This window comes from Eretmochelys imbricata, chromosome 10, assembly GCF_965152235.1.
Source record: "Eretmochelys imbricata isolate rEreImb1 chromosome 10, rEreImb1.hap1, whole genome shotgun sequence".
Lineage (NCBI taxonomy): Eukaryota > Metazoa > Chordata > Testudines > Cheloniidae > Eretmochelys > Eretmochelys imbricata.
In genome coordinates, this window is record NC_135581.1 from 7,998,809 (window position 1) to 8,019,449 (window position 20,641).

The 20,641-nt window shown below is 42.8% G+C and overlaps 1 protein-coding gene across 2 annotated transcripts; it reads left to right on the forward strand.

Moving 5' to 3' along the window:
* Positions 1-5,142: 5,142 nt before the first annotated feature.
* COPS3 (COP9 signalosome subunit 3) lies at positions 5,143-19,900 on the forward strand. Of its 2 annotated transcripts, XM_077827968.1 has the most exons (12): positions 5,143-5,308; positions 8,723-8,852; positions 11,108-11,220; positions 11,316-11,365; positions 12,334-12,426; positions 13,198-13,377; positions 15,376-15,516; positions 16,450-16,623; positions 18,172-18,258; positions 18,656-18,769; positions 19,245-19,325; positions 19,574-19,900. In XM_077827968.1, the coding sequence occupies exons 1-12, from the start codon at positions 5,254-5,256 to the stop codon at positions 19,625-19,627; spliced, it is 1,272 nt and encodes a 423-aa protein (XP_077684094.1). In that variant the 5' UTR covers positions 5,143-5,253; the 3' UTR covers positions 19,628-19,900. The 2 variants fall into 2 exon arrangements, with proteins under 2 accessions (XP_077684094.1, XP_077684095.1); XM_077827969.1 differs by lacking the exons at positions 5,143-5,308; positions 8,723-8,852; positions 11,108-11,220 and having other exon boundaries at positions 11,343-11,365; positions 12,266-12,426.
* Positions 19,901-20,641: the final 741 nt, after the last annotated feature.

The window sequence follows — 20,641 nt, forward strand, 5'->3', positions numbered from 1 at the left end:
CTCTCTTTGTGTGTGTGTGTGTGTGTGTGTGTGTGAAGAGATTTTTTTTCAGTGGGTTGTTATCTAGGTAAGATCCAACATGCTGTGTGGAATATATTATATGAACCTCACTTTCTTATATTTTAAATACTTGTAATAATTTGTTGCATTCTAAGATCCTTTGGGATGCAACGATGTATAGATGTGTAAACTCTTATTGTTATGTTATGTAAATGTTTACAAGAAGATATTTAGGTACAGGGCGAAGAAATACTAGTTAGTGATGGTAAAAAGCATTACATCTTCACTTTGTCTCCCAAAGAGAATTCTTATACAATGAGTTCTGAAGAGATTTTCTTTTTTTATAGCTAGCAGAGAGATGTACAGAAGCAGAAGATGGATACTTTGAGCTGGTCTACACAGAGAGGAGGTTGATGTGTTAGGGGGAAGTGCTCACAAACATGCAAACAATACACCATAAAAGGTGTGTGCATCAGTAGCACATTATCAAAGATCAATACAGGGAGAAAACACTTAGAAGGCTGAAGTTGTTAAAGGTGGGAGTGTGAGTCTCATCTATTAGGCCACTGCTGGAGATGGCAAAAGAGGAGGAGATATCTACGGATGGCATTAATAATACTTTGCACTTCCATAGCATATTTCATCTGTAGATCCTAAAATACTTTTCAAAGGAGGGTATTATTATCCCTATTTTACAAATAGGGCAAATGAGGTGCACAGAGATTAAGTGACTTGCCCAAGTCATAGAGTAAGTCAGTAGCACAGAAGGGGACAGAACTCCTGACTCCCAAGCTCCTGTTCTAATCACTAGGCAATGCTGGAAAAAACTGGAGGGTTGGGTGAGAAAGATTTTTAATAGTTTCAAGGCTATATTCTGCTCTCACAACCTGTATATCTTGCTTATTTCAAAAGTCAGTATTTCAGCCCATAGCTGAAATTTCCAGTGAAATGATTACAGGATGCATCTACCATTCAGACATCAGGGTAGAAAGATCCCCTTTCTGTTTATATGCCAGAAAACATCATTCACACTCCAGCAAATTCCCTACACTTGACAGCTCGAGATACTGTGCTTCACATCCTCACACTGTAATATACTGGTTCCTGTGCATGTGTACAGCTTGGCTAACCCAAGGAGTAACTCTGATTCATATGACTCGAGTTAAGTCTGCAATGAAGACATACCCTAATGGTATATGCCAATGTTTAATAACTATCACTTTGTATCCCGGCTGTGGCTTCTGTGTGTGAAGTGATTTCTGTGTCTATATAGTTTGAAAAGCAAATTGAATTCCTCTATAACAAAAGGGATGATAGAGGTATATTACAATCAACATTCAGGTATATGCACAGTATGACCATATTGCAGTCAAGCAACACAGATAGCTGATAGGTGTGCTATATGCTTTGAGAGATAAATAGATATTCCTTCTGTTATCACAAAGCGTAATTGATCAACTGCCATTAAAAAAATCACTTCAAACAGCCAGCAGAAAGCCCTTTTCAGACACTAAAATTGTACCCTTAAGTGTTTTGTAACGTACTCAACAATCTCTTTGTTCAAATGTCTAGGGCATAATGTAATGAGCTGATTCTTTCAAACTGATACCAGAAAATGGGGGTCGATGTGAGGTGATGCCATTTTGAGGACAGTGTGAGGATGGAATGAGCCATGTGTAACATCAATGTGAGGTCAGTGTGATGTCATTGTGGTTCTGAGTACTGCTAGGTGATGTTGGTGTGACACCAGTGACAGTGTGATGATCGGGGGTATGATGGCATGACTGCAGGTGGGGAGGGAGTGATGTAGGTGTGATACCAGAGACGGCATGATGATGAGGGGGATAATAGCATGACTGTGGGAGGGAGGGGTTGATGCTGGTGTGATACCGGTGATGGTTTGATGATGTGGGACGACGGCATGACTGCAGGGGGAAGGGAGTGATGATGGGGGAAAGATAGCATGACTGCAGGGGTGGGGGCGACGGGGTGATGCTGGTGTGTGATGCCAGTGATGGTGTGATGACGGGGTGGATGATGGTATGACTGCAGGTGGGGAGAGGGTGATGCTGGTGTGATACCAGTCATGGTGTGATGATGGGGGGATGACAGCATGACTGTGGAGGGGATGGGACCGGGTGATGCTGGTGACCGTGTGATGAAGGGGCGGACGATGGCATGACTGCAGGCAGGGAGGGGGTGATGCTGGTGTGACGCCGGTGACGGTGTGACGATGGGGTGGATGATGGCATGAATGCAGATGGGGAGGGGGTGATGCTGGGGTGACGCCGGTGCCAGTGTGAGGATGGGGCGGACGATGGCATGACTGCAGGCGGGGACGGGCTGATGCTGGGGTGATGCCGGTGACGGTGTGACAATGAGCAGACAATGGCATGACTTCAGGCCAGGAGGTGGTGATACTGGGGTGATGCAGGGGGTGGGGGCCCAGTGGTGAGCTGGAGCTGGTTCGCACGGGTTCGCACGAACCGGTTGTTAAATTTTGAAGCAGTTTTAGATCCGGTTGTTAACCTGCTTCCCTGCAGGGGGCGCTGAGGCTTTAATGGGCTCTGGCTGAAAAGTGATGTAATTCCTCCTCCGGCCACCGAGGGCGCTGCACTGCAGAAGCCATGTGGACTGCCGCCTGGCCCTGACACGATGCCTGGTGCTGCTGCTGCTCCCCCGACCCCTGGCTCTGGGGCTCCCGCTGCTGCCTGGTGGGTCCCCGGCTGCTCTGCTGGGCCTGGGCTGCGTCCTGCTGCTCGGGCTGCTCTGAGCCGCTCTCCCTGTGAGCACCCACCACCCTGCCCCAGGCAGCCCCTGCCTCCAGCCACTCCTACACCCCCTGCCCTGCCTCCAGCCACCCCTGCACCCCCTGCCTGCAGCCAGCCCCTGCCCTGCCTCCAGCCAGCCCCTTACCCCTGCCCTGCCCGCAGCCAACCCCTGCCTGCAGCCACCCCCGCACTCCCTGCCTGCAGCCAGCCCCTGCCCACCCCCTGCCCTGCCCGCAGCCAGCCCCTGCCTGCAGCCACCTCTGCACTCCCTGCCCGCAGCCAGCCCCTGCCTCCAGCCACCTCTGCACTCCCTGTCTGCAGCCAGCCTGTTTCCAGCCAGCCCCTGCCGCATGCACCCCCTGCCTGCAGCCAGCCCCTGTCTCCAGCCACCCCTGCATCCCCTGCCCATAGCCAGCCCCTGCCGCACCCCCTGCCCTGCCTCCAGCCACCCCCGCACCCCCTGCCCTGCCCGCAGCCAGCCCCTGCCTCCAGCCATCCCCGCACTCCCTGTCTGCAGCTAGCACGTTTCCAGCCAGTCCCTGCCGCACGCACCCCCTGCCTGCAGCCAGCCCATGCCGCACCCCCTGCCCTGCCCGCAGCCAGCCCCTGTCTCCAGCCACCCCCACGCCCCCTGCCCACAGCCAGCCCCTGCCGCAGGCACCCTCTGCCCTGCCCGCAGCCAGCCCCTGCCACACCCCCTGCCCTGCCGCCAGACACCCCTGTCTCCAGACACCCCCTGCCCGCAGCCAGCTCCTGCTGCATGCCCTGCCCTGCCCACAGCCAGCCTCTGCCGCATCCCCCTGCCCGAAGCTAGCCAGCCCCACCCCCCCCGTCTCCAGCCAACCCCTGCTGCACCCCCCCGACAGCCCTGCCCAAAGTCAGCCAGCCCCTGCCCTGCCTCCAGCCAGTCCCACACCCCCTTGCCTCCAGCCAACCCCACACCCTCCTGTCTCCAGCCAGCTCCGCACCCCCTGCCTCCAGCTAGCCCTGCCCCACGCCCCTGTCTGCAGCTGGCCCCATGTCACTGGTGCCCTGCAGTTCCCAGGGCAGTAACCCTGCACACCGGCTTCAATGAGGGGAGCAGGGAGCAGCTGGGACCCACGCATGTGCACACCCTAGGGTGACCAGACAGCAAGTGTGAAAAATCAGGATGGGGGTGGGGAGTAATAGGAGCCTATATAAGAAAAAGACCCCAAAATCGGGACTGTCCCTATAAAATCGGGACATCTGGTCCCCCAGCACACCCCCAGGGCGTGGTGGAGACCCACAGCTGTGAAACGGAGCTCGCTTCTAGTTCAGGGCCATCTTTTTACAAGTTTCAGAGTAACAGCCGTGTTAGTCTGTATTCGCAAAAAGAAAAGGAGTACTTGTGGCACCTTAGAGACTAACCAATTTATTTGAGCATGAGCTTTCGTGAGCTACAGCTCACTTCATCAGATGCATACCGTGGAAACTGCAGCAGACTTTATAAATACACAGAGAATATGAAACAATACCTCCTCCCACCCCACTGTCCTGCTGGTAATAGCTTATCTAAAGTAATCTTCAGGTTAGGCCATTTCCAGCACAAATCCAGGTTTTCTCACCCTCCACCCCCCCACACAAATTCACTCTCCTGCTGGTGATAGCCCATCCAAAGTGACAACTCTTTACACAATGTGCATGATAATCAAGTTAGGCCAAGTGAGCTGTAGCTCACGAAAGCTCATGCTCAAATAAATTGGTTAGTCTCTAAGGTGCCACAAGTCCTCCTGTTCTTTTTACAAAAGAACTTTCGTCAGGGTTAACACACCCCCGTATTGTCCGGGGCAGGTCAGGCTTTTTGGTTCTTAAATCGCCGTCCGGGAGGAATTTTTAAATGTTCCTCCCGGGAAAACAGGGACGTACGGTAACCCTGTTGGTACAAACAAGCCACACTGGGGCACAGCCCTTAAGCGGGAACGTGGTATCGGGAACCGGTTGTTAAGATTTTGGCAGCTCCTCACTGGGTGGGGGGCAAACCAGGCGCTCCAGGGCTGGTTCTAGGGATGCTGGGTGACCTCACAAGCTGCTTTGTGAGGCAACAGGATGACGCGCTGATCTGCGTCGGGAAGGAAGACAGGCGATGAGGTGGCGCGAGTACGTCACAGACCAGCCTCTCGCCTTCGCCGTTGCTGCGTCACGGCTTCGCCCCCAACACGGCCCCTGCATTGGGCGCTCTGCGCCTTTACATCAGGCCGCGATGCCAGGCGGGCGCAGGAGGTTCCCATGGTAACCGTCAGGGGGCGTTTGTTCCGAGGCCCGTTGCCCTCGCGATGTTTCATGGAGGAAGTGACGTTGGCAGCGTAGTCTCGCGGCTCCCGAAGTGGCCGCTGATTGGCTGGGTGGTGGCGGCGTCGCTCCGGAGCCTCCTTCCCGCGTCCCCCCGCCGCTCTCGGCTCGGGCCGCCTGCCCGCCCTCTCCACCACCCCGGAGAGCCGCGGCCGCGCCGAGAGCCGCCAAGATGGCGTCCGCCCTGGAGCAGTTCGTCAACAGCGTCCGGCAGCTCTCGGCCCAAGGTGACCGCGGGCGGGCGGACGGGGGACCTGGGCTCAGCGGGAGTCTGGGCGCAGGCCGGGCAGCGGTTGGGGCTGGGCCTGGGCTTTGGCCACGGGGAAGGGGACCGGCACCGTGAGGGAGCGGGGCAGCTAAAACCCGGACTGAGCCGTGCGGAGAGCGCGGGGCCGCGAACGGCTGCCCGGGGCCCCGCCCTGCCCCGGGGGCGCAGGTGCAGCGCGGCGGCGGCGGCGCGAGCGAAGATGGGGCTGCCATAGGCCCCGCCCCGGGGCTGGGGGTGAACGTGCGGGGCATGGGGGGTCGCTCCGGCTCCCGCACTCCCTTCTGTCACGTGGCCCGGCCAGCGGGCCGGCCCTGTTCCTGCCCCAGAGCCTGCGGGGCCATGGTCAGGACTCTCCAAACTGGGTTTCAGATGGCTCGTGACCTCGGTTGCTTTTTGCCCTGCCTTCGTCTCACTTGGGGTAGCGTGGCTGGCATCTGTCGGAGTCTCGCCACCCCCTTTTCTCTTTAACTCATGAGGGGAAGGCTCTTCCTAAAAGATGCTCTCTCGCTCATCCACAAGCTGTGCGCTAGGTGGAGAAAGCATGTGGTGTAATTCTGCATCCTGTGTTATACAGGAGGTCAGGCTAATCATAAGGGCACGTGTTGGTCTTAAAGGCCAGAAATTTAGGAATTTTCTAGGGCAGCTGAGGAATAGAAGTTGACAGGTAAAACTCTTCTCATGTATTTGGTCAGTAGTATTTGGTCTAAATGGTGGTATTTGCTGGGTTCTAGTGTGGCACCATTGCTACTTCTCACTGTTTTTTATCCCCTGGCTGCTCACTCTTTGGTATCTGTTGCTTGTTAGAGGGCCTGCAGATGAATAGGAAAGTAGCAGGCACTGACTGCTATTGCCAAAGTCTTTGGGCTCAAATCGGAACCTAGCTTACTGCAGTGTAAGCTTAACCTTGGGACAAATATACAGTTAAAATGCTGCATCGATGTAGCTGCACTGTTTTAATGAAGATCCTCTAAGCTGACACAAGAGAGCTATCCCGTTCCCGTTGGCATAGTTAATCCACCTCCCCAAGAGTCAGTAGCTATGTTGGTGGGAGAAGCTCCCCTGCTGAGATAGCACTGTCTACACAGGGGATTAGGTTGGTATAAATATCTCTCAGGAGTGTGGATTTTTCATACAACTGAGTGATATAGTTATACTGATATAGATCTGTAGTGTAGACCAGACCTTAGTTTTGCAAATTAGGAAAGTACTCTTAACTCCAGATTTAGGTTATAGCTGTAATATATCAGCAAGCATCTAGATTGATGGTAGTGTGTCATTTTGAAATTTGATTTTATTGCACGGCTATTATGAAAAATCTGGCCTTTTACATGGGTGAAACACTGGAAAATAAAATGTAGCGAGTACCCGGTGTTTCCTTAATTGGCCTTTGGGGTATTGACTAGCTGACCTGTGGACTTTTCCATCCAAAGTATTGGGTTCTGACACTTACCTAGGGAGGCATGTGATAAAAAATTGCTAGGATTACATATTGGAGCTTTCATAACTCTGTGTGCAGAAATCCTTTTAATAACATAGTCTTTCTTAATTGCCTTTTCAAACCCAAATTTCTGCTTGTATTTACATAGAGCTTCAGTGCATATGTGTGCAAGTTCCTGAACTTTACTTTCATGTTTATTTTGTATGTCTACACTAGAAATGCTACCGCAGTATAGCTGCAGCATAAAAACTTACTACAGCGATGGAAGGGGTTCTTCTATCTCTGTAGTAAATAAACCTGTCGGTGTCTACGGACACTGGAGTTTAGGGCAGCCTAATTACGTCTCACGGGGCATGAAATTTTTCACAGTCCTGAGTGTAGTTAAGCCGACCTAATGTAGACCAGCCCTTTGTTTCTCTATGTGGGATGTTCCTATCTTTGAAACAGGTCAACAATTGATGTTTTCTCATAAAATTTAAGCCCACTTTTGATCTCTTCAATGATTGAGTTATTTCTGGGTGGGGCTCAAACTTTCTTTTGATATATATTCTAACTGTCAGTTATACTGTATAAAATTCAACTTGTTTAGAAATTTGGTCTTGTAGATTGCTTGATGGCTGGCAATATGCTGACGGAACAGATGCATTTTGATGTTTAATTGACCTAATAGGGGAAAGTTATCAAAATGGATCGTGTTTAGTAGTTGCACAGCATTATATAACTTCAGAGTGCTCTAATCCTCTTAATGATCCAGTAGGGTGGATATCTGTGTGAAGTAATAGCCCTAAGGCCATAGAGGGAATCATTATTAGAGCTAAAATTACAGTTCAGGAGTTTCTGGTTTCCAGTCCTGCACTCAGACCATTAGACCACACCCCTCTCTCAAAGCTAAATTTTCATTTTCATCATTTAGCCTAATTTAGAGGAAAAGGTTAGAGAGAGAGAAGAACTATGTGTGTACCTCTTTCCCTTTTTATATATAGAGATTCAAAGATTCTAGGAGTTGAGGTTAGACCCTCAATGCAGTTTGTATCTAATCTGTCAGAATAGATAGTTGAACCAAGTCTGCTTCAGAGGACCACAGTTGATTTTAAAATCCAGTGTTTTTTTAAAAGATAAGTAAAAACAGTTTGAGGTACAGCATCTGCCCCTGATCCCTCTGTCTATTTTTGTAGGTTTAGCACACTCTTTCATTTGAAATGTTTTTCTCTTTCCCCATGCTATGCTGAATCTCCCAAGCAGTAAACTACAGATGACTGGATGTCATAATGTATGCACAAACTAAACTAGAAAAAATAGAGATTTTTCTCCAATCTCTTTTATCCTAGATGTTAAGCCTAAATTTTTTATACCACATACTGTACTTCAAAAGTGCTATGGACAAGGCTGAAAAAGCTGATCAGACATTCAAGAAGCTGAGGTCCAGGAGCAGCACCCTGATGAGAAGACTAGTTTCCTGGCACCTCAGCTTCTGAGAAGGTGGAGGATGCTGAGACTTCTACCAGGGTGCTGTCCATGGACAACTTTGTGGGGATGGACTTTCCATGTGTGTCTGTAAATGTGAAACTCCATTCCTGTAGCTTGGCAAAACTCTGAGCAGCTGCTGTGGCACTTAGTTCTCGCTGCAGACTCAAGAAAATGATACTGCATTGGATTACAGTCTGTTAATTTTTTAAAAGTTTTTTCTGAAGTTATAACAACTGGAAGCTCAATTTTTTTAAAAAATGAGAGCTTAAGCTATTGTGAGTCCCCTAGCCTGGGCTATTGCTAACAAAAACAAACTAGTAGGTTTGACTACTGCACTGAACGAAGTTGCTTCTTTAAAATAATCCTAGGAAAAAGCAAGGAAGTGTTAAATGAGGACATGCTGACTGTTTTAAGTAATTTTTATTTAGTGTTCTAACTTAATTTTGACAGTAGTATTTCATATTTCAGGGCAAATGACCCAGCTTTGTGAATTGATCAATAAAAGCGGGGAACTACTAGCAAAAAATCTCTCCCATCTGGATACAGTGCTTGGTGCCCTGGATGTGCAAGAACACTCCTTAGGGGTTCTTGCTGTTTTGTAAGTGATCCTTCCTTTATTTAAAGGCTTAGTTTACTTATAATTTCCAAAACTTCAGACTGTGTATGGTAATTGCTAGCCAAAATTATTACTGTTGGATACTTGCATTTTCACTGTGCTGTTGCCATACTGGTGCTTAATTTGTTTTTCTCATAGTGTACTTCCTTTTTACAAATAAAGTATTGACTTATGTGTGTTTTACTTTTTTGATATTATTCCAGTTCTGAAATTTGTAAAATGCCATGACAAACAGCTCCTAGGAAGGATTTTTTAATTATGAGCAACCTCTGTTACATGTAGAAGGTCTGCATAGATAATTACTTTTGCTCATGGGTTCAAAAAAAAAAATCAAATGGTTTTTAAGCTATGATGCATAAATAGGATATTAGCAAACTGGATTAATAACGTTAAGCAGAATGTCACTTCATACATGGAAAAGCGTGGGCTGCTGTCTCAGTTTCTTAGCTAGCATTTATTCTGCCCATCTGGAAGGTCTCATTATCATGCACGTTAAGAGAGCAGTTGAATTGTTGTAGGGGGTTAGGATATGTATGAGTTATTGAAAAATTGTGTGTAGGGAGTTGGAGCCATCTTTTGTTCCTGACATCACATAACTTCAAGGGAAGTGTCTTTACAAGTGGCACTACTGGGATTCTATAAAGTAACTTTGAAACAAAAATTTGATCTTCATCTGTTAGAAAACTAGCTTTTGTTGCAAATCTCATTTTGACAAAAATATAATACCATAAGTACTAGTACATACAGTACTTCACTTTGTACTGGATTTTATGCAAGTTGGATCCCAAAAATGCATTACAAAATTCTAAAAAAGCACACCATCTTTGTCATGCCTCACCAATGGTGAAAACATGGGGTGACTAAATTAAAACATTTAGTTTTTAAAAACAAATAAGGGGAGAAAGGGCAACTGTCAGTAAGAGGAGATGTTTAAATGATGAGATTTGAACGGATGGATTCATTGAGTCAGAAGTACAGGAAAATAGTGCAAGTCTTCCACACTGTAGCTTCTGTTTGGAACAAACAGTGGAAAGACTTTGTGAAGGGACAAGAGGAATAGCAAGTATGTTAGTAGCCATCCACGACAAGTAAATTAAGTTTAAGAATATAGGCAGTTTTAAACTACACCCTAAAATAAATGGGCAGTAAGTGGAGTCGGAATATGTGCTTGGAGATTTTCAGGATACGGCTTCCCAGGGATGTTGGAATTTGAGGAGGCCATACAGTAGGCCGGGATTTTCAGCAGTCAAGGAGAAGTGTGCTGAATGCGTGGATGAAGATTTCAGTGGAGGTATAGTCAAGACAGTGTCATCATGGGCAGTGTTTTGGAGGTAGTGATATACAAATTTACAGACTTAGGATGACAAAGAGAGTTCAGGGTCAAAAAGGAGCAGAGGAGATGAGAGGAATTTGAATGCTTCTCAAGAAACACACTGAACATTTTAGTTGAGTAGGAACCACAAACATACTTAAGACATAGCGAGAAAGCAATAAAGAACCACCATCAGAGGGGTACAGTACCAATAGTACTTCAATATTTCTAAGGTTAATGGGAAGTACTTATGAAGGACTAATGTGATGGTTTGTTCTTGGTGTAGTGGAGGGAATACAAAACCATTAAGAAGACTTCTGCTCTCAAAAAAAATAAACTTAAGCAACGTATAGCTTGAAAAAGTAAATTGACGTGTCTATAAAAAAGTGCTGATTGACTAAGTGCAAACTTTTTTGTTTATATGCGTCTTTAGGGTGGGGAAGAATGTGAGGGGAGTGGGAATGTGTGGTGCAGTTTTTTGGTTGGGTTTTGTTTAGGTTTGCTCTATTACAGTATTCTTCATGCTATTTAAAGTTACTACTTCACATGCTGTAACATGCTCTGTAGTGAAAGTTTGCATTAGACTCTGCATGGAGGTGAGGGTTTTTTAATCACATTTTCAACTACCAGTGTAGTTGTCAGATGTATGCCTTTTAATGTGTTTAAGATGCTTTTACTCTTCTCAGCTGAGACAGCATACTTGCAAAGTTTAGTTCTGTAAAGCATGGACTCTTTGTTTGTCAGGATACTTAAGCTTGGATTATAAGGTTTTAGTATGCCAAACTAAAAAAAGTCCACAATATGCACTTTAGGCCAAGTCTGCAATTTGAAGAAGTTTACCTGCCCCTGCAGAGATAATTTCAGGGTGACGCCTTAGTTTTTAATTTACAGAAACTAAGTGTTTAATTTTTTGATTTGTTTTTAGGTTTGTGAAGTTTTCTATGCCAAGTGTCCCTGATTTCGAAACATTATTCTCGCAGGTCCAGCTTTTTATCAGCACTTGTAATGGGGAGCACATTAGATATGCAACAGACACTTGTAAGTGAACTTTCAATTTGTTCTGTACACCTACATAATCTAAATTTGGTATAGTTGGTATTTGTGATTTTCACTTTTTTTATTGTTGTATCTAGTTGCTGGCCTCTGCCACCAGTTAACAAATGCCCTTGTGGAAAGAAAACAGGTAAGCAGATGTCACCTAGTAGAAATAAGTAGACTATATATCCAAGTTCTTTAGTTCGTTCATAGTAGACTTAGTGTCTCATTTTGAGATTTGTTGCTAATTCCTCATTAAGAACGCTTCTATGCAGATTCTTGCTCCTGTGTGTACAGGAAGGTAATGGCTCCAAAACTAGATTTTAAAAAGGGTTATTTCAGAGAGATCCTAAAAGGAAGAAAATACCATTAATTCTTTAGAGCACTGGCAAATAAACCATGATATGGAACATACGCAAAATAGGAAATTACTGTGCTCACTAACTTTTGACGGAGCTGAAATTCTCTAGACAATATACAAAAATAAGTGATTGTACCAAAATAATTGGTACCGGTAAGTCAGTTGTTACTGCCTTCAGCGTTATCTTCACATAAGCCTACCACCTGAGTAGGTGTCTTAAAATATACAACAAACTGTGATGACTGTTTAGAGTGGACTGACGAAACACAAAGCTTTGAGAATCACATTTGTAAGGTTAAGAAGTTAGCTTTCTAGTCACTTTATTATTTTTTAAAGTCAGAAAATAGGGTTGAAGCCAGGTTCTGCTCCAAATGAAACTAATTGGAAGTTTTGCTTTTGACTTCAGTGTGAACAGGGTCATGTTTTTGGTGTTGTGAGGATTAGGTCTTTGAGAATGTAATTTTCTAGTATTTTAACCATATAATGTGCTCTTAATAGAATTGTCTTTTTGAAGCAGAAATGCTAAATTTTAGTAGTCCATCAAGAGAAGCAAACCAAGGCTAGTTAATAGCCAAGAATAATTTTATCTCTTAAGAAGGGACTGCAGTATCCTACAAGGAAGGGGGAACCTCAGAGTAATTGTTACTAAATGTAACCTATCAATTAGTGTTATTTTTCATTTGTAAGTGTCAACATAAGATCCAATGTGCTGCCAACTATGAGAAATTATCTGAAAGAGATGTAATTTCTGACAGCCCCTGCGAGGAATTGGCATTCTCAGACAAGCCATAGACAAGATGCAGATGAACACAAACCAGCTGACCTCAATACATGCTGATCTCTGCCAGGTAAAAGGTTATATCAGGCTAATACCAAGAATAAAAATTTTAAATTGGCCCAATCCCTTTTTGCAGTGGGTGAATATGTGCTTCATCCTTCTGAAATGGAGGAATGAGTACAAGTATAGTGGGTTTTATGATGGTAGTAAACCATAAGATATGCTGATGTTTTAATATTTGAAATCATTAGAATGGGATTTGTAGTGGATCCTCTTAGATCCTTCATTTTGTTGCCCTCCATCACTTCTGAAAGTCTGGATGGTGGTGATCCTTCCTTTTGCTGAGGAGGGCAACACACAGCTCCTTCCAGAGCCAGATATTGTTGAGTGTTATCCAGAGTAGATTTGCTCAACAATGGCATGAAGCATTTGCACGTCTCTTCCAACCTCTCTGGGCTGAATTTTCTGTTTTTGCATTGCTCTTAGCTCCTGGGGCACAGGGCCTGAACTGGGATTATCACATGTGGCACTTTGTGCTGCCAGCAGGCTAGCTTGTGTGGAATGTTTCAGGCAGTTTTGCAAATTAGGGTGGAGTTATTTTAATATAATTTGTAACGGCTCATCAGTGGTGTTGGTAGATCTTGCAATGTCATAATGGTTATGACCAGCCTATAGTAAAACACTACTGGAATTGCACCATTTCCTGGATTGTGTTGCTACTTGCGTTTTTGCAGTAAAGTGCATTAAGATTAATAAATGGTACTAAACTGAATTTTAGTTACTGTTTTTTAAGATGGAATAGAGGTGTCTGGTCATGTAACCCTGGTTTATCTTCTTGTAGCTCTGTTTGTTAGCAAAATGCTTTAAACCTGCCCTCCCATATCTAGACGTGGACATGATGGATATTTGTAAAGAGAATGGGGCATATGATGCGAAGCATTTTTTATGTTACTACTACTATGGTGGGATGATATACACTGGGCTAAAGAACTTCGAAAGAGCGCTCTACTTTTACGAACAGGTAACTTTCTCTGAATCAAAAGCCGGTGGGAAGATCAGGAATGTGATAGGTTGAAAGTCCAAAACTGTGTGTATAGGGTTTTTTAAACTTGCCAAAAAGATCAGTTATGGCTCTTTTCATAAGAGAAGGTATTAGAGTCTTTGATTCTTATTTTTGTACTTCTACTTGTGTTAAATATACCTATCCTGGCGTTCTATACTGCTGCTCATCACCATAGTATTTGAGGGCCTTCCATATATATACTTCACTGCTGCTATTTTATGTCTGTGCACCACATATAGTTACCTAGCAAATCTAAGTTAGATGTGTTTTCAGTTACTCTAGGATTTTGCTATATCCTTTTCTGCTTAAATCAGGGCTGTATAGGAAAAAAAATTTGTGTGGCTGCAAATAATGGTCCATTGTGCATTTCCAGCCAAAAATCCAAGTGTTACTGCACCACAGAACCTCTCAAGGGATCTGGTTACATGCCTACAAGATCATATGACTGAGCCTGGCTATCAAATGCTTGTGTTGCTTTTTATCTCCTTTTAAACTTTCTTGGATTGCCATTTGTTTCTTATTTCGTAGCGGATGGCAACAATTCACAGGCTGACTTTCATAAACATGTATGAGGATTTAAAATCACATGCTAACTTCAAGAAAAATCAGTTTAGGGGTTTCAGGTAGTACATCTGCCCCTGAAACCACGACTAATTTTTGGTATTTGCTGTCACTCTTGTTTTTCTACTTATTTGTAAATGGCTTTTTTTCTTCTGGTTTCTGCGTGAAAGACCCACAAATGGGAAATTCTGTAGACGACAAATGCGGTCAAATGCACAAAGTAAACTTTTTTTCCTGCTCTTTTGGTAATTTAGGTGTTCTAGCAGGGGTAAAACCTTGAGACAAAAGGAATTTAACTTTCCCTCTAACCTTTTTTAGTACTCTTGAATTTAAATGATTTTCTGTACAAACAAATGATCTAAAGCTTTTCAAAACTTTTGTACGTCTTTGTAATGGATAAAAATCTTATGGAAAATGACCAAACTACCTTCAGTAGCCAGCCCCTTCTTCAAGTAATCTCTTCAAAGGCTCCCAAAGGTTTCAAGTACAATTCTTGATCTGTACTTAAAGCCCACCACTACTAAATGAAAATTTTTTGTTTTGACCCTTGTGGGGTCATTTTAAGACCAGTTTCACTGTACAAAATGTTATGTTGTGGTTTTGAGCAGCTGGTCGAGAAGTTGCTTTTTAGGCTTTTCTGAGTGATTCTTACTAAACTAACTTCCATTTTCATAGAGCCTAACACACACTGGTGAATTACATGTTCCATCACAGGTTTCAGAGCAACAGCCGTGTTAGTCTGTATTCGCAAAAAGAAAAGGAGTACTTGTGGCACCTTAGAGACTAACCAATTTATCTGAGCATGAGCTTTCGTGAGCTACAGCTCACTTCATCGGATGCATACCGTGGAAACTGCAGCAGACTTTATATACACACAGAGATCATAAAACAATATCTCCTCCCACCCCACTGTCCTGCTGGTAATAGCTTATAAATGGCCCACCTTGATTATCGTGCACATTGTAGGGAGAGTGGTCACTTTGGATGAGCTATTACCAGCAGGATAGTGAGTTTGTGTGTGTGTTTTTTGGAGGGGGGTGAGGGGGTGAGAGAACCTGGATTTGTGCTGGAAATGGCCCAACTTGATGATCACTTTAGATAAGCTATTACCAGCAGGATAGTGGGGTGGGAGGAGGTATTGTTTTATGATCTCTGTGTGTATATAAAGTCTGCTGTAGCAGTTTCCACGGTATGCATCCGATGAAGTGAGCTGTAGCTCACGAAAGCTCATGCTCAAATAAATTGGTTAGTCTCTAAGGTGCCACAAGTACTCCTTTACTTTTTATGTTCCATCACATCCCTTTTACATATGGAGTTTTAAATCTAGAAATGAATGTCACTGGCATAAACCTTATTAAATATCCTTTTTTATTCCCATCCCTTTCTCTTGCTTAGGCAATAACTACTCCAGCCATGGCAGTCAGTCATATTATGTTGGAATCGTATAAAAAGTACATTCTAGTTTCTTTGATACTACTTGGCAAAGTTCAACAGCTACCAAAGTACACCTCTCAGATAGTGGGTAGATTCATTAAGGTAAGTGTGATTTTTTTTTGTTTGTTTGTTTTTTTGGGGGTCTTTTTTCTTCAAAAGACAATTGAACAATAACCTGGACTATACATTCAGAATAAAAAGTTGCAATGTTTGCCAAGAATCTGTCTTCCTTGGATCTTTTATGCAGTTCTGTTTACTGTTCTAGATTATTGGAAATGTTAGAAACAAATGTCATTTGGGCTTGTGCCTGTTTGTAAGTCACAAAAAAGGCATGGCTAGAAAGTGATTGCATGCCTTCTCAGTTTATATATAAAAATAAAACATAGGCACTTTTGATTATGTTTCAACACAGCTTTTACATCTTAAATGGAAATGGATTCCAGACAAAAGAATAAACTGGCTTCACATTTATCAATCTGACATCTTAGTAATGCGCTTGGTGAACTCACTAGCCTTCTACTTTTGTTAGAGAGTAAGCAAGACTCCTTAGGTTTCCCATTAGCTCCCGTTAGCAGTGTCCATGTCCTGAAACACAACAAAACCCTCTAGTTTCACATAGCTGATCTCTACTTGAATCTCAGGAATGCTATACTGAATAATTCAGTTTATTGTGCAGAGATTCTAAAAAAGGCCCTAAGCGGGATCTGACCCCCTTGGCTTGAATATGGGTAGAATGCAAAGACAGTCCCTGCCTCAAGGAGCCTACAGCCTGACTGTTATGCTTTTGTGATACGAGCAGGTGTTTGAGAGCTAGGTTGAAACCACCAAACTTGTGTTCTACATGCTTTAAATCTAGATCTTCAGAGGTGAAAGTCTAGTGCATTAATCCACTGGGGGACTTGAGCCCCTTTTAAAAAAAAGTTTTATGGTGTTGACAATAAGAGTGGCTTAAATAACTTTCAGCGCAAAACTATTAAATAGACTGTTGTAAGACTGAATTCCATATGCATTAAAAATCTGTTTTTCTATTTGCAGCCCCTTAGTAATGCGTACCATGAATTAGCACAAGTTTATTCAACCAATAAACCATCGGAGCTCCGAAACTTGGTCAACAAACATAGTGAAACATTCACCAGAGATAACAATATGGGGCTGGTTAAGCAGTGCTTGTCATCTCTTTATAAAAAGAATATACAGAGGTTAACCAAGGTAAGGTGCAGGTTTTCTTTTGGCATCAGTCATCCAGGCATTCTGCATTTAGCACACTATATCTGGAAGGGCTAATCTAAAAATAGTCTTGTATGTATACAACATTATGATAGATTGGCTCAATAATACATTGATTATGTCTGTAATAGTCACTTTAAAAAGTAATTGCATTGTTTAGTAAATGCATCTGTTGAATATAGTGCTACTGAAGTGAAAATGATCTATATAATGAGCTAGTAAAATTAACCATATTTTAAATAAAGGTGAATGTGTATTTTTGTATGAAGAATACAAAAACTCTGGATACAGAAGTAGGGGGCCTCTTTGCTTCTGTATTACATATATAGATTCAGTTGCCTGCCTCCTTCTTATGCCGAAGCTTCCAGACTTTGCAGTAAACTGGTATACTACCATGGAAGTCAATAGGCCGTGCTGACTTATTTATATCAACTGAGAACTTGCCCACAACTTTTATCTGTAGCCAAAGAAGTCAGTAAAGATGCCCCCCGGTACCTTCAGTTTTCCTGTCTTCTGTGGGAAACTGAACTTTACAACTTCATCTGAGTTCTGGAGTAGGAAAGAAGGGTGGGACTGTCTAGTGGCAGAAGAATTGGGAAAGAAGTGGGGTCAGTTACACATGCAACTGAGTAGAGATCAGAGTGATTCCTAGAGGTGATCAGGGAAAGTTAAGTTTCAGAGTAACAGCCGTGTTAGTCTGTATTCGCAAAAAGAAAAGGAGTACTTGTGGCACCTTAGAGACTAACCAGTTTATTTGAGCATGAGCTCTCTTTTGCTTAAATTAACTCAAATGGTGTGTGCCGCAGGCATATAATGTTCAGTAAAACCTCAGATACGAACACCATAGTTATGAACTACCAGTCAACCACACACCTCATTTGGAACCGGAAGTACACAATCAGGCAGCAGCAAAGACTGGGAAAAAAAGCAAGTACAATACTGTGTTAAATGTAAACTACAAAAATAAAGGGAAAGCAGCATTTGTCTTCTGCATAGTAAAGGTTCAAAGCTGTATTTAGTCACTGTTCAGTTGTTAACTTTTGAAAATAAACATGATGTTTTGTTCAGAGTTACCAACAACCTCCATTCCTGAGGTGTTCATAACTCTGAGGTTCTACTGTAATAGGATTATTTGGGAAATGGACTACAGAATTAAAACAATGGATACGTCTCTCGAAAGAAATAGCGGTGTTAGTCTGGCAGAGAACTTTCATGGGGGAAAAAGGAAGCTTGACATCACCTAGGCTTCCTTTAGGAGGGAAAGAATTATAAACACAGCATTCTGGTAACAGTCACCCAGTTGTGCACATACGTGTACCTAGCAATATAAAACATCAGTTTCCATGAAGAAATTACTCAAGTATTTCCATGATACTCTTGTACTGCCTGCCTATTCTGCATGTTCACACCATTATTAGTCAACAGATCAATTTAAAAAAATGCAGTTAGTTATGTAGTCCATAAAGAACTCATAGGAACAGCAGCTGGTGGCTTCAGATTATAATGGTTTGCTATGCTTCTAACTTTCAGACATTTTTAACCCTGTCATTACAAGATATGGCAAGTAGAGTGCAGCTATCGGGGCCCCAGGAAGCAGAAAAATATGTCCTTCACATGGTAAGGAATGTTACTTGACTAAAGTGGCTTTTAATTACAAAACGGACCCAAATCACTTGAAGGACTATAATTGGTTAATATTCTGATGTGACCAGTCAATATTTATTTAGCAGTGGCAATCCCTGATTTTTTTTAAGTTGCCACCTCCTGCCCAAAAACGTCTGAACTGCTTTAATCCAAACCAAACGTCGGTAGTGCCTGTCTTTTATACTAGAATGATGTACGCTCCTCTGTTTGGAATAGACTGTTGGGAAGGAAGAACCAAGACTGATGATTACATTTTAAAATATATTTAAGATCAGTGTTTGAATCATCACTGTGGGTTATCTAAATTTTTTTTTTTACTCTTCCGTATTCAGGTTAATCTTTGTATTACAAACTGTTTCACCTCTTTCAGATAGAAGATGGTGAAATCTTTGCAAGTATTAATCAGAAAGATGGTATGGTCTGTTTCCATGATAATCCTGAAAAATACAACAATCCGGCTATGCTTCATAACATTGATCAGGAGGTAAATAACATTTAATACATTCTTGCTATTGCCTTCAAAATCTAATAATGGTGTTATAAGGAGAGATTTTGTGATACATTCACTTCTTGAATAGGTGGAAGCCAGGTGCTTTAAAAGGTGAAGTACCTCAAAGTAGCAGAAATGCAGGGCTATGAAATTATTCTGCTGTTTGTAGCAATTAGGTTGTAGTCATTTACCATCTCTACTAGGCAATTACTGTCAGTGCTGAGTTCCCTATTGTACATTAGGCACAAACTGAGGCATGCCAGCACTTTGACCCCATAATATTGACTATGTGAAGTCAATAGGATTGACTGAGTTAAATACTAGAAAAATTACTCTTCTATTTAAAAATCTTGTTCATCTGTAACGTTGGCTACCAAATGCTTGCTTTTCATTAGCTCATGACACATCTGAGCTATAAATGGACTTGGACAAACTAATCAACTTGCTGTTTTCAACATGCCTTTCTCAGATGCTGAAGTGTATAGAGCTTGACGAACGACTGAAAGCCATGGATCAAGAGATCACTGTGAACCCTCAGTTTGTGCAGAAGGTAACTGACATAAGGTCTTTCACAGAGAATGTATACTGAACTTAAGAATCTAAATAAAGTCAGATGTGGAAAGTGGGTAAACACCACACATGGTGAGCACTGTGCAAAAAGTGAGAGTGCAGGTTCTTTTATGTCTACTTTATTTTCCTGTCTCTTCTTGTGATTAGACGTTTTAGAATTATTCTTAGGATGAAAATAAATCTCGGGAAAGAATTTTTACAGAATTAACTTCTCTTCTTCCCTTACAGAGTATGGGCTCTCAAGAAGATGATTCAGGAAACAAACCTTCAAGTTATTCTTGAAATTAACATTGGCCACTATTCTGTTTTAAAGTAAAAGCTAAAGAAAACCACCTTTTGGACTGGGCATTGAAAAGTCCTATGAAGAGAGCAGAGAACTGAGGCTTTCACCTGGACATATAGAAAATAAAATGACACCTTCTCAGTACTGTATGATTTCAAAAATATTCTCTGCAAAGAAAGGAAATCTCAAAGAAATTTTAAAGTCTGTTGTGGATTTATTTATCTTCAGATTAACATCGTTAATGCATTAAATAATCTTCCTTTTGTTTTAAATGGTTTGAATGTTGCTGTTTTGTAGCAGTCCTTTTTCCTCTCCTACAAAATTTGTTTAAAGTGTGTTTGTTCAGGGAAGAATACAAACAAGTATGGGTCACTTATACAAGACAATTATTAGTTCATTATTTGAAAGCATTTTGGACTCAGTTTGCTCTATAAATACAGATTTATTTATCATATGTATAGAAAAAGTAATTTACTTTATTTAAGAGTAACAATTTTTGTAAACTTACATTCTGTCCCTACCCAATCCAGCTGTCTAAGTGATTAAATATAAACCCTCTTCATCCCAAAAGGCTGAGAATATTACCAAAGCATTCCAGTGCTGGTATGGAATTAGAATGTGGCATTAGCTGGCTCTGCTGTAGAGCGCAAAAGGCTGTAGGGTCCTCTATATATGACAACTACTTATTTTATGGCAGTAATTTAAACACTAGTGGTAGGATTAATGTCCTTCAATATTAATGGAATATTCTTGCAATCAGATGAAAATTTCTAGAGCTAAACAAAAGGGTATCTTTAAAACCTGGATTTTGTGGGGCAAGACGAAGGTGAAGTCCAGTTTGCATTGAAAAGAACTCTAGTGGCTCAAGACTACACAGCCTGACATAAAGGCGCTTTTAAAACAGCCTGGAACTTGGCTGTATGTGAATTCAGTTTAAGTACAGAAGGTACTATAGAGCTACTCTTGAGGCTTACCTCTCTGTGGCACTTTTAATACACTACTAATATAAAAGC

What these genes read in the sequence shown, in the direction of transcription:
- COPS3 (XM_077827968.1), top strand. Translation starts at nt 5,254, where the DNA reads ATGGCGTCCGCCCTGGAGCAGTTCGTCAACAGCGTCCGGCAGCTCTCG. An exon ending in CCGGCAGCTCTCGGCCCAAG is followed by an intron (nt 5,309 to 8,722) that starts GTGACCGCGGGC and finishes TTCATATTTCAG; the next exon opens with GGCAAATGACCCAGCTTTGT. An exon ending in TTCATAACATTGATCAGGAG is followed by an intron (nt 18,770 to 19,244) that starts GTAAATAACATT and finishes TGCCTTTCTCAG; the next exon opens with ATGCTGAAGTGTATAGAGCT.